The following is a 13,276-nucleotide window of genomic DNA, read 5'->3' as shown; positions in this document are numbered from 1 at the left end:
ATAGTTGTTATCGATAGGCGGTTGGTAAGGTACAACAAATGTCCTGTTACGTCCTGCGATTGAATTCTTTTCACTGACGCAAACACTAAATGCTAGTTCAACGTTTTTATAAAGAGAAGCAAGATTTGAATCGACAAACTTCCAGCTAACGACAAGTCGCTCAGTCTGAAGCAGAACGTTCTGAACTGGGCATAATATAAGCTGCAACCCGAAAACGTCACGCACAAAAGCTGAATGTATAACTTTTATTACCAATGCCGGTCTGTTCACAAACGGTCTAATGAAAGTGTCATTGCCCTCTGTTGAGACAATTCCATCGTCTGAACTTACAACGACTTTGTATGGAGTGTTGATAATGTAACGTTGGCCAACGTGCAGTGATTCTTTAATTGTCATACGCGCAGAGTTGTTTGCTAGGGTAACATCGTATGTATTACCTACTTGATTCAGGCAGTCATACCCAATATTCACGGACAGTGAATGTGTTGTTTCGATTTCGTCTAAAACCATTATGCCATCAGAAAAAGAAACCGAGACTCCTCCGGTGCCGGATGTCCTTAACAAGAAAACATATTTAATATTTGGTCGGATAAAGGTGGAGTTTATGCAATACGTGTTGATATTGCTTATATATTGAAACTTCACTACGTCATCAGTAGCATTTGATGATCCTACTCCTACTTCCAATGCTAAATTATCATGGTGTAAGGAACTTTTCCAACTCGCACAAAGCACTTCCTTCGTAAAATGAACGTCAACGTCCATAACACTGTTATTCACTGAGGGATCTATATCAGATATAACAGTTTGTCCGGGAGGATATCTTGATGGAAGCTGAAAGGGTTGACTTGCGATGGATAGATAATGTCCGGCATTGTTGTACACATACATGTTAATGTAAAACTCAAGGTAGTTGTCCGTATCTTGTAACTGTAATCGGCGTAAGGGATATCGAAAACACCCACCAGAGTACGAAGGGCACGGGGAAGATGAGTCTAGACGCCATTCCAGAAACGGTGTTGCAGAAATACCGTTATGTGCTGTTAAGTAGAAATAAAGCTACAATAATTATCAAACACAAATGCAGCCAAACACGATGCTGAATTGCACACATCAATGATCAATACAAAAGTAAGTTAAAACGTTTACCTACCGATCTGGAAATATATTTGATCGATTTGTGCAGTCTGCTCTTCGTCATAGAATGTGTTGCTATCCCATCCAAATACAATGTGCTCAGATTCGACAATAACTTGAGGAAGTGTTCTATTCAAAGGCGGAGTTTGATCAATGAGTACAGGACCTACTGTCGAGATTCTCTCCAAACCTGCTTTATTGATTACTTTCACGAAAATGTAGAATAATTCGTCAGAACCTATGCCTTCATGTCTTCGTTTGAAAAAGGTTTTCTTTTGTGTAGATTGATACGCTACAATGGACGGACTCTCTATTTCAGTAGGATTAAATCCTAATCCAACAAAGAAATCTTGAATTTGACTTTCGTCTTCCTCAATATCCCAAGTGATAAAGATGTTATCATTGGGAAGATAGATGCTTGTATCGTTTGTGTACAAGGGCAAGTGCTCGCAAAGAAACGAAGAAATATCTTGATCTTTCCCTTCTATGTTATGCATCTGGTAATCTTGTGTGACTCAACATCAGCTTCACAAACACTCTGGCAAACGGACGTATTATGAAGCTTTGCTCTTTGCATGTTTGTCTGCATTAAATATACTTCGTCATGCAAACAAAGTAAGCTTGCTGACGATTGTCCATGCTGTAAAGTCATATTTCTAAATTCAGGCGGTGAAAGATCACGCGTAATGCCATCTGAACACACAGGCTTCGAAGGTTCCATGGCATTATTTAGTGCAATAACGGTCAGAAATCGCTTTCCGGTAAAGGTCGTTGGGATTCGGACCAATTCTTCGGAGAAAGGAAGCTCCATAAGAATTGATATACTTGGTACTTCTGTAAAGTTGTTTAGATCTTTTGAACTTAGACATCGGTCGGACAAACCGACCCTGTACAGCTTGATGCCGCTTTCGTGGTCTATAAAACCATGCCAGTGCACGAGAATGGAAACATCACTTGTGTAGTCAATGTCAGGGGAATCTTCTGGACCTGATAAAAAAAATAAAATAGTATTGCCATAGTAAAACGATAAAGACATATTTTGCATGATTTGTTTTAAGTTTTGAAAACTACAAACACCGTGTTTATTATATCAAGTGTGTGATATACTTACCTTCGTAAACAACACCTTCTGAAGGAGGCGAATCATCAACAAGCACGTCAATGTGTTCCGTTGTTGAAAGCCCAGCCATGTTTGTAACTTTTATGGTGAAATAATAGTTCCTGTTGTGGTTGCCAATATGCATATCCTTAACGTTTAGTTTGTTGAGTGGTATTGTGTAGTTGAAGAATGCACAGTCACCAATAGCCGGGCAGTAGCATTGTGCGATTGAACATGAATCCTGAAATGATGGTAAAATGGCGCTGTAAAACGAACTGTAATACGCAAATTAAGACAGAGGTGACTTGTCGGATATCTAATTAATAATAGTTTGAATAAATATACCTATACACATACTTACATTTATGGTCCTAATAGCAAGGTGCTCACTAAGTAGTTCGGTCGTTGTGTCGACTATTCCAAAAGTCCACTGTATTTTAGATAAGCCACTATGTGGATCAAGTGCATTAAACGTCATCTTCATTTTAGACAGGTCAGTGCTATTGTGGACAAACAACATTTCGTACCCATCTTTCTCAAGCCAAATGTCGGTGACAAGTGGCGCTGAGCGATCAATAAATACAGTTCGGTTATCGCTAAGGGTATTTCCAGCTATATCGACAGCCCTCACGTTCAGTGTGTATGTATCGCCGTCTTCAACAGACAGATGTTTGCAAAATGATTGATTCGTGAAGGAGGGAACCGGTTTTTCTTCTGAGAATGAACCATGATTAAGACTCCACGAAACGTCGTATGCAATAATACCATATACGTTTGATGTCCCTGAGACTGGTATTTCTCCAGTTCTTTGCTCATATGAACCGGAAATAAGACCGTGCAGGTCTGGCTCAATAGGATTCAGTAGTTCATTATCTATGTAGAAATCGTTGTAAAAGTAATCTTTCCAGCTTATGCATACATCGTTGTGATGGGTTTGCCATATGTAGTCTGTGTCAGGTGAGGCAGATGTAAATCTAAATGGCTTTCTTTTCCAAATTTTGATGGACGAAGTGTTATCGTAGAGAACAAAACGCCGACATTGACGAACATTGTCTGCAACATCCTTCACCTCAAGTGTGAAACAATAGAGCCTTGGTGTGTCAGCAGTAAGATTTAGATCCATGTTTGTGACAGTGTAGTTAACCTTAGTACTTACAACGTTTTTTTGTGTAATCTACCATTAGTTTTCCCTTCGATGGCAAAACCTCATTTACCCGAATTTCGTAGCTCTCGATGGATGAAGCTGTCCATGATGCTCCTTCTTGAGGAACCGGGTCCTTCCAACCGTCGAACTTAATGTGGTGGACGGAAGACCGTGTTATCCGTTTATTAAGTTGCAAAGGCTCATTAGTGCACGTCAATAGTTTCAAACAATGTTCAGGTGGTTGGTTGTCATATCGATAACAGACTGTTTGTGTTTCCGTAGTTTTCTGATAAGGCTTAGCGTTGAGAACTGTATGGGTTGTCGTACTAGTATCCTTTGCTTTTAAATATCCGCCACCTTTAGCTTCGAAGTCCAAACATAATCTGTTTGAAATATTATAATAATTAATATTATCTTCTTCGAATAGAGATATTTTAAAAGTGTACGCAGTTTAGGTATAACAGATACGTTACTCACGCTTCGCCATTTGTCAGTGTGTAGGTACTTGCAGTAACATTCAGATTACCGGAATCGTGATGCGCTCTAGAAACAGACTGACTCGAATTAATGTCCATAAGTTGCCTTTTTGTTGATAAAGTAGTTGATGCTCCTATTGTAAATACATAAAGTTTGATAGCACATTCTTAGTTAAAATATAACCGATTAAAAATATACATGACACACGTGTTCATTTTTCTATTATCAATTAAATCATGCAAAACCTCACTATGAAACTTCAAAAAAATAGTGCTGCATGACTTATTTAAAACTAACAGCAATAAGGAAATAAAATAATGTGAAAATATACCTGACACAGATTGGCGTTTGATATATAATGTTGTGTCCGTTATACCAAAGTTCTATTCAACAATAAAGGAAGGAGGCGAAGAGCTGGAAATATCAATAGTGTAAGCCGTGTCTAAAACAAATTGCATGATAGAAGGCTGATAGTTGCCATACATATCTTGTAAATACTGACACGCGGTTGAAGAGGTCGATGGCATTGCTCTCTTCTTTTCGCCGTTTGGACCGATAGCTACGGTGTCACATGTTGAAATTGATGGTGTCTTAGTTGGTTGACATGAAGTTTCTCCAGCTGTTGAAATCTTTCTAAACGCCGTTGCGCATGTGCAATCCTTTGTAAGACCATCTGGGCTGCAGCTTCCAGGCCAACAATAGTGGTTGTTCCAGCAACACATTCCTAAATGACATGTTTCAATTTTATTTATACGAATATGTTAAAATTATTTATATAGAAAGAGATTTTAAGGGATCAGTATACGCCTTTAAATAATAATTAGTTTACTGAAGTGAGTCTTCCCAAATTCCTGAGATATAAATTGAAAGAGATTTGATTATCATTGCAATTGCATAACACAAATGAAGCACTGAAGAAAGTATTATTTATTTTTTTGGCACGTGGCTATTAATACTAATGTGCATGTCTTACTGATTGTAGTAATTTATGTTGTTTTTTTTTTGTCTCATTAAGGATTAATGAAATGGACCTTTCTTTTTTGTTCATCAAAAATCTTATTAAAATGTTCTTCACAATTAAATGGTAGCACTGTAGATATGCACGTGATTGTTATATCATTCTTTGCTCTTTTTGTAATCTTAGCATTTGTTAATCAACAATCGTATGGATCTTTTTCTTAATCCTTTTCTGTAACGAATTGTACTCCCTGAAAGGGTTGTAGACTGTGTTTGATTGAGCACTTTACCCGATCAAATTACAAATGATTAGATACATTGTCTTTTGTATTTACCCAATGGAAGGAAGTACTAATCTACCGAACATTTCGTCATCGTCATAATCGAAAAGTAGTATATAAACAAAAGCTATCGTAGGACAGAGCGCTCGACTACGCTGCTTTGTCTTAGAAATAAATACACTAATGATGTTATATGTGTCTGTCAAAATCAATGATAAAAGTGTTAGTGGAAAACAGTGACCTTTACCTTCACCCAACGGTCACCAAACACAATTACATGGAAGTCCTCCATAAACGCTTCCAACAACCGTGACCAAATGCAATCCCATGAAAGGTGTCCTATATAACTCTTCTTTATTCCACGTTTGGTGATAATATGACAACATTTACTTAAGTTATTCAGTACATACCTTTTTCTATTGGCAACAGTGACCTTGACCTTGACCATGACTCTCGAGGCCCCAAACACAAACCAATGAAAAGTCTCCATAAACTCTTTATATATACTGTGTTTGGTCGTAATATTTGAACCCTAACTTCAGTTACTCGTTACTTACCATTTTTCTATTTATAGTAACAGTCACTTTTTTCCCTAAGGGCCCCAAATACAAGCACATAAAATGTCGTAAGAAACTCTTCCTGCATATTAAGTTCGGTCACTATATGTCAAACCTAACTAATATTATTCGATACCAAAGGTGAGTTTGACGCCGCCCTCCCAACGGCCAGCCCGAACAAGGATGCAAACTAATCTAATAACTAGATTTCCCTTTTTGAACACCTAGTTAAAAATATAAAATGTGCCAGTCAAAGAAATAAAAAAAAAAAAAATAAAAAAAATACCGACCTGCCCTAAAACAATTACCTGCCCTAAAACTTTAACCTCGGTTCCAATGTCAATCAGGGCAATAATTTGCATTTATTATATAAAGGATAACATGGAGTTATATAACTTCATAATGCGATGGTCCAGAATAACTGAGTGAAGAAACTTCGTAAATTGAATGAAAGTGTATAAAAATTATAAGTAAAAATGCCAACCTGCCCTAAACCTATAAATAGACGTCGACGTTGTGGTGAGAAGTAAAGCCTGAACTGTGTATATTTTGAATTTTTGGCAAACATTGTTAACATATAACTTAAAATTGGACCTTGATACGATTGACAAAATATATATTTCATTGGTTTGGGGATTTAAAAACATATATTCATGGTTTAAAACTAGCTCTTCATTGATGCCCAATTTAGTACTGTTACCAAAACGAAGCAATCTGACGTAATCTTAGCGAGTTGATACGAATATATGGCCACGCAGCTAACAAACGAACGATATTTCTATAATATTAGTATACTTCAGGTGCTAAATGGGGTTTGTCCACAATGAAAACAAGAAAATAAAATAGATAAATGTATTAACTTCACGTTTTCTCGTGCTGATTTCATATATAAAACAATCATTATAATATAATGTCCACTTTAACATTTACAAATTTCACAACAGATTTTAAAGTCTTCATTTGTACAAGAACACTATGATCTTAACATCTCACCAACACACACATACACACACACGCACGCACGCACGCACGAACGCACACACACACACACATACATGCACACACACACACACATACACACACACACACACGCACATACACACACGTACCGTTACATGTTTCAATGTCTAAGCTGTCATTTTCGAGAGCACATTCATTTATGCACTCATTATAGGACAACGACGATTTACAGCAAAGTGGTCTCGACCTCTGTCTGTTTCCAGCCCCACACTTCCCAGAACATTCACTCCATGGTCCCCAGTTAATCCATTCACAAATACTTTTACCATCAGAGCATTCAGCTGATGCAGTATTTACACACATTAATGTAAATGACAAAATAGTAAAAAATTCAAATTTGAACATTCTTTTTTATCCTCACTCATGATTACTTTTTGTTCGAAAGCAAAATGATATTTCTACGGTTTTATATATTCAAGCCGTGATAAAGAGAACGTTAACCTGCCAAAAAAGTTCTTATCGCAAAATAATAACACTGTACAAATATTAATTGAGCCGCGTCGCCCGATATTGGGCTTTTAGACAATATTTCGACACCGTCAAAAAGTACGGGAACATACTCGCATCTGTATTGACTTTCTGTCTACCAGTATGTGAATTATTGATTGTTTAATGTAAAAACAATTGTAAATTGTAAATAGTAATAGACCCATTCAAGATAGGTATCATCTTAAATTTTACCTTTATTTCCGTTTTTGAAATTTACGTAGTTATAAATAAATATTAAAATACTAATATATCTCCGTAAGAAAAGCCGTCTCATGCGTCTACATGAATGCATCCAACTTCCTTTAAAAGTAATTCTTCTTATGGAAACCTGCACGCACGAGGATGCTCAGAAAAACAGCAAAGCAGTTATTGTAAACCTGCACGCACGAAGCGCAGCTATTGCAAACAATATGGTGTATATGTCTTTGAGTATTATTATATGAATACTAGTTGCACATTCTGGTAGAGATATAGCTCTTCGCTTCCGAATAGGGAACAATGGTGATATATAACTGTTGGAACGTTTATGGTTGTCTCCAAATGTCAGGTGGTTAAGGATCGGCAGCAATGCAAAAGTCGATTGAGGGACCAACAGTTTAAATGTTTTAAAAACATTTAACGAGCATTACTCATATATCCGATGCAACATGAAAAGCTGTGATAAGGAGTTGAACATTTTTTACATAATAATATTTTATCTGATTTTCAATCAAAAAGCATTTAAGCTTTCCGGGAAATGTCTTTATACAAAAGAAATATGTCAAATTTATCGGAACTGCCCAATCAACAATGCCTTGTGGCTCTGTGATGATTGCAGCTATTTTTAAAAAGATAAATGCATTTGTGTAACCCGGAAATGAATTTCATCCGCGAAATTCATTATTTATCTGAATAACATTTTTATTTGACAAGATATCATCAAGATCTCTCAAGACATTGTTGAATATTTGACATAAAAACAAAATACTAATGTCGACAAACTTTTCCGTAATAATGTGAATGCTTTTTGATCCAAAATACGTTGAAATCTTTTTTGTTAACTATTTTAACTAACCAAAAACATGTCGCCAAGAATAAATGTTTCACCCCCAAACAAATCGTTCCCCACAACTAAATAAAACATGTATAAAACCCCACCCACTTTTGCATCGCTACCGGCCCTTTGGCGTACCAAATTATTTATATAACAATTATCAAACATTCTGGTAGAGATATTGCTCTGCGCTTCTCAATATGGAACAATGGGTATAGAAGACTTTTGGAATGTATCGATTGTCTATACGTCAGGTTAATCATAACAAATTATTTATATTTAAGTGTCAATTTCAAAAACCTACCAACCCCGAAAGTCACACACGAAGACATAAAGAAAATATATGTATTTTTCAACCACATTCTCTTGAATGTAAAAATTGAATCAATATTGCGTTGCTTTCTCAATAGATTAGAGCAATGACATTCAAAGACGATATAATCATTTGAAATACACCTTTGCATATATTAGAATTGAACCAATGCATCAGTGTTCTAACGCAATATTGGGTTACAAGAATTTCAATAGGAAGGTTAAATGATAATATAATGTACGCACTTACCCACGCTTTGATTTGAAAAAAAAAGTTGAACAGGTACTTAATGTGTGCTTAAACTTATGTTACAACCATTTGATCAAAATTTTCAATGCGATATTGCGTGATCCTTGTGCGACTTGGTTTACTCAAAACAGCTCTTGGATTTGGTTGTGCTCAACTGACTAAGCAAATAATAAAATGAATACTTTACCAATTGACAAAGGATCTGTACATATACCTGATTTGATAACCAATATATCTTACGTGCACACTTTACAGTAAGAATGTACCTGCGTACATTAACTCATTTTTATCTATATAAATAAACACTCGTCTGACTTAGGAAGCATATCAGTTACGTAATTACAAATATGACAACATTATAAAATGTTCATAGTTATCGCTTATAGACAAATAAGATAACTATGACGTTTGATAAAAAAGAGTATATACATGCAAGCACAGTTACAACATGAATGTATATGCCATATTTGCCGAGAAATTACGAAACATTGTGGATAAAATCAACACGTTTATTTAAAAACATTGCCTCCTAAGTCACGCTCTGTTCAATAACTTTTATATCTTTAAAATTATAATACCTAACTAAGATGTTGATTGAAGAATATGTTTGTTCACATACTGGAAGCATACATTTTTCAATACTTTAAAGAGAAAGTCCACTTACCCGGCAAAAGTTGGTTCCGGCACTTTTCATTCTAAGTCCGCCATTTTGTTTGCCATTAAAACCATTCTCACTTAATATTTGCATGAAATGAGATTACGTCATCCCCCTTAATTCTTTCGATTTTAAAACCTCTTTCAGGTATTAAAAATTACACGTCTTACCCAAAGTGCTTACATTTCATTTCAGTACAACAACTGAATGAAAGTAGTCATGAAAAGACAACAAAATTAACATTTTTATGAAGCAAATTAAATGTTAAACTTGCTTAAAGAGATAAGAATTGGCAGCCATGGTAATATGTGCATTAAGGTTCATGTGATTACTTTCTAAATACAGTTTTGAGTTATGGTCAAATCTGGAAGTATGCATGGCAAAGCCATCGACCGCGAAGCCACCGAATTCAAATGCTACGCTACCCTGACATACTACAGTCTTAAACTTAATTCCGATTAAAATAATAATAACTCATTTGCTAAAACCACAGTTTATCACTCGAAATCACTGGTAGCCTTATTTCACATAAACATGTTTCTATTGAATAAATAATTGTCAATAAAAATTGATACACGTTTTCATCAGCTCAGTAACGGATCATTCTCAAATCTTAGATTTAGTTTATAAAGATCACATATCAGTATACTGAAAAGTTTTTTTTTCAGTTATTTAAGGGATCAGAGCCTTTTTGCATCAAGTCCTTTTAGTTGGATGCGTTCATGGTACTCTCCATGGAAAAGCCATTGTTGTAGGCTTGTCAATTTTAACTTCAATCTCACTGTCCTTGACATGCTCTCTCATGAATTCACTCACTGGGTTGTCAGCTGACGTTCTGCAAAATAATGTTCATATGTACAATAATAAGTGTTTGGAATAAATTATGCAAATTAACTTGAACATCAAAACTCACATCTGAATATGTGGAAATAATGACTAAAAATATTTTTGACTTCTGTTCATAGAATTACATAACAGGCAGTGATACTGTCTGTAATACTTTTGTTATACCTGAAGTGATGATATTTCCTCAAGTTTGGAATGGACTTCAGGGGTCTCTTGGTGTACTCCAACCAGTCAAAGAATATAACCAGTTTGCCAAGGTCATCAATCCACAAAGGATGTGTGCTGCCTCCATTTGGTCTAAATAAATAAACATGTTGTTTATATTATGATATAATACCTATTGTTTTAACACAAGCTTTCTTTTAGTTTTACATAATAAGGTATTATAACCAACTTAAGTGTTTAAATAAAGTACCAAACTTCAATATTTTTATATATACAAAATCCTTTAATATGGCTTTAAATTAACATTTAAAGCACCAAAATTAAAAAAACAAAAAAAAACATTCTTACAACTTACCTTCCACAGACCAAATCTCAGACAGGACTGAACTTTATTTCACCTGCTTCCATTTAAGTAAATGCTATTCCTCTATGTAGCCCCTTCAGAATACATCAGACCCTTAAACATAGAATTACATACAATTTATTGAACTGATTGCCTTTAATCCATGACATTTAGAGAAGTAAGTGAACAGATTTAAGCCAGAACTATTTCTATAAGACTAATGAGAATTCTGATTACTTGTATTGAAAAAATAATAAAAGTTACATTGTCTTGTTATTCTAATATTCTCATGTGTCAATATGCAGTGCATAAGTGATGTACTTCAACCCTGTTTTTGTAAATCATACCCAATGACTGCATTGTTTTTACTCTGCCCAACACAGTTGTCAACGTGCAGGTATGCAGATTCTTCTCCATATGGATGATGTTGAAAATGAGATACCACACCATTGGCCAAATAATAGCTAAACCCTTATCACTGAGATAAATATCTGAGAACCTGAAAAAAACAAAAACACTTTGAAATAGAAAAGCTATTATTTTATGTTCAAGTAAGAATTTTGAATTAAGGTGATATAAAATATTTTAACAAGGGCGCTGCAGAGCATATGTGAGCGCTTCTCTGTTTTTTCAGTGAATCTACAAAATATACAGGTTTTCCATTAACCCTATAATAATTTAGTCAGATGGCAAAACTGTATTTACCACTCAATTTATAAATAAAATTTACCATATGATTTACAGACACTTCAAAGCAGGGCCCTCTTGCTGTGCCTAGTATGGGTAGAATACCTGCTCTGCATAGTCAAAGCTGTAATGGGTTGTTGTTCTATGTACAGCAGGTGCTTGAATTGAAATTTCACATTAGAGCATGATGTTCTAAAAATATGTATTTACAGAAATACAAATCTTTAACTGTTTATAGTTGGGGTAATGCCCTGGCAGATCAACATGTACACAATATTGCATGCCAAAGAAAGTTCCTGGCAGTCTGAATGTCATGCATACTCAAAAAGCAGTTCTCTAATTATATAAAAACATTTCACCTGAACCTCATGAGATGGTTTGTTATGCACATAAATCAACATTGCTAAAAAAAGTTCATCTACAAATTTAAATTCATCTTCAACATTGCTAAAAAGACAGTTACACTGCAACTCAAAATTAATTCGTAAAATCCATCAATAATTGTATTGATAGTTGGCTGCGGTGAGATGATGAAAAATTGCTTATTTCCTTTTTCAGTCATCATAAGTATGCAAAAAGAAAATATCTGCTGGATTTTGTTTCTGTTTACATTTTCAATGTCAGACTGTCAAATTTCACTTCCGCTTTCTTTTCCTTCGATTAATTTCCTTCCATTTGACCGAATTTAGAATACATTGTATTAAATTAAAGATGTACACATTCGTAAAATTATATGCTTAAACAATGAAAACAATTCTACTTACCTACAAATTCCTAATTTGATGTAAATGTCTTTGGTTCAGCTCGACTTACATCCTCTAATTTAGGTTAAAAAATAGCGCATGACAACTACGGGAGAAAGTGGTTAAAAAACACTATTTCTATGAACATTACATTTTAAAGAATTTGACTGAACAATCTAGGGTGACAAAATGTTTAATGGTTCTTTTTACGATAAATACTTCGTTTATTTATTATTCTTTACGCTTCAACTTTGCGCACGTTTTTCTCGAAATCGAGGCTATGGGTTTCGGGCCAAAAGTCTCATGACGCGTCACATATATGAAGCTCATATTTGTATAAGCTTAAAGGATGTTAATATATGAAGGTTTTGACAATTTAGCATACAATTTGTTTGAATGAATTATCTATCAGTTTTGATGTACTTTCGTGAAAGTGCATTTTCTGTCCTTGTTTGTTATAAACTTTTCTCTAGACCTACAAAACATTCGAAGACAAGGTGTTCTCGCTTATACGTATGTTACATTTGATTGTTTGTAACTAATATGTCTTTCCAGCATGAATAAACGCATTCATTTCCTTTATAAGAATAATGGACCCTTTATAAAAGTCTGTAACAATTATTGAGCGTATTGTTTAAGATTTCTCACACTAACACCCATCAATTCCACTCTAATAATAAATCTGAAGTAATAAACATAGTTATTTTTTATTAAAACGCTTATTCCAAATGCAGCCCAAATCTTGGATTTAGGGTTGCTAATTCCTGAACAAGAATGAACTTAACGGATTCAACCCAGATGTACGGTGGATGCAACTCTACGTCGTCAATAAATCAAACGTGTCTTCCTAATAATATTTTGCAGTATATCTAGTGGAACAAAACTGAGAAATTGTACTTCATAAAGTATTAAATTTTGTTGTCTGTATCTCGATTCAAAGTTCAAATTGTTGCAGTTTGACTTTTTCTCCAAACGATTTGAGTAGTAACTGATCATGTGAAAAATTCACTCTACTTTCGATGCTATCATTTTGTGCACATTTTGATTTAAGTATTTAGAAATTGATAATACTTATTGATCA

The 13,276-nt window shown here is 34.8% G+C and overlaps 1 protein-coding gene and 1 long non-coding RNA gene across 2 annotated transcripts; both read right to left on the bottom strand.

The window, feature by feature from the left end:
* Positions 1 to 1,621: 1,621 nt before the first annotated feature.
* Positions 1,622 to 3,359, bottom strand: LOC128223586 (uncharacterized). The gene is made up of 3 exons (XM_052932861.1): positions 2,598 to 3,359; positions 2,249 to 2,477; positions 1,622 to 2,124 (listed from the first exon to the last, which is right to left on the bottom strand). The coding sequence occupies exons 1-3, from the start codon at positions 3,357 to 3,359 to the stop codon at positions 1,622 to 1,624; spliced, it is 1,494 nt and encodes a 497-aa protein (XP_052788821.1).
* A 6,527-nt stretch (positions 3,360 to 9,886) lies between these two features.
* On the bottom strand, positions 9,887 to 11,615 carry LOC128222842 (uncharacterized). Its single transcript, XR_008259240.1, has 5 exons — positions 11,496 to 11,615; positions 11,113 to 11,264; positions 10,778 to 10,879; positions 10,423 to 10,554; positions 9,887 to 10,246 (listed from the first exon to the last, which is right to left on the bottom strand). It is a non-coding gene; the product is annotated as an uncharacterized LOC128222842 (long non-coding RNA).
* Positions 11,616 to 13,276: the final 1,661 nt, after the last annotated feature.

This window comes from Mya arenaria, chromosome 17 (assembly GCF_026914265.1).
Source record: "Mya arenaria isolate MELC-2E11 chromosome 17, ASM2691426v1".
Lineage (NCBI taxonomy): Eukaryota > Metazoa > Mollusca > Bivalvia > Myida > Myidae > Mya > Mya arenaria.
The sequence above is the reverse complement of the archived record's forward strand: the minus strand, read 5'-3'. Positions and strand labels throughout refer to the sequence as shown.

Bases quoted from the DNA above. Each gene is read 5' to 3' on its own strand.
- LOC128223586 (XM_052932861.1), bottom strand. From the start codon at position 3,359: ATGGATCTAAATCTTACTGCTGACACACCAAGGCTCTATTGTTTCACA. The intron at 2,478-2,597 runs GTAAGTATGTGT...CCATCATTTCAG, and splicing joins TTGCTATTAGGACCATAAAT to GATTCATGTTCAATCGCACA. The intron at 2,125-2,248 runs GTAAGTATATCA...TTTTTTTATCAG, and splicing joins AGAAGGTGTTGTTTACGAAG to GTCCAGAAGATTCCCCTGAC.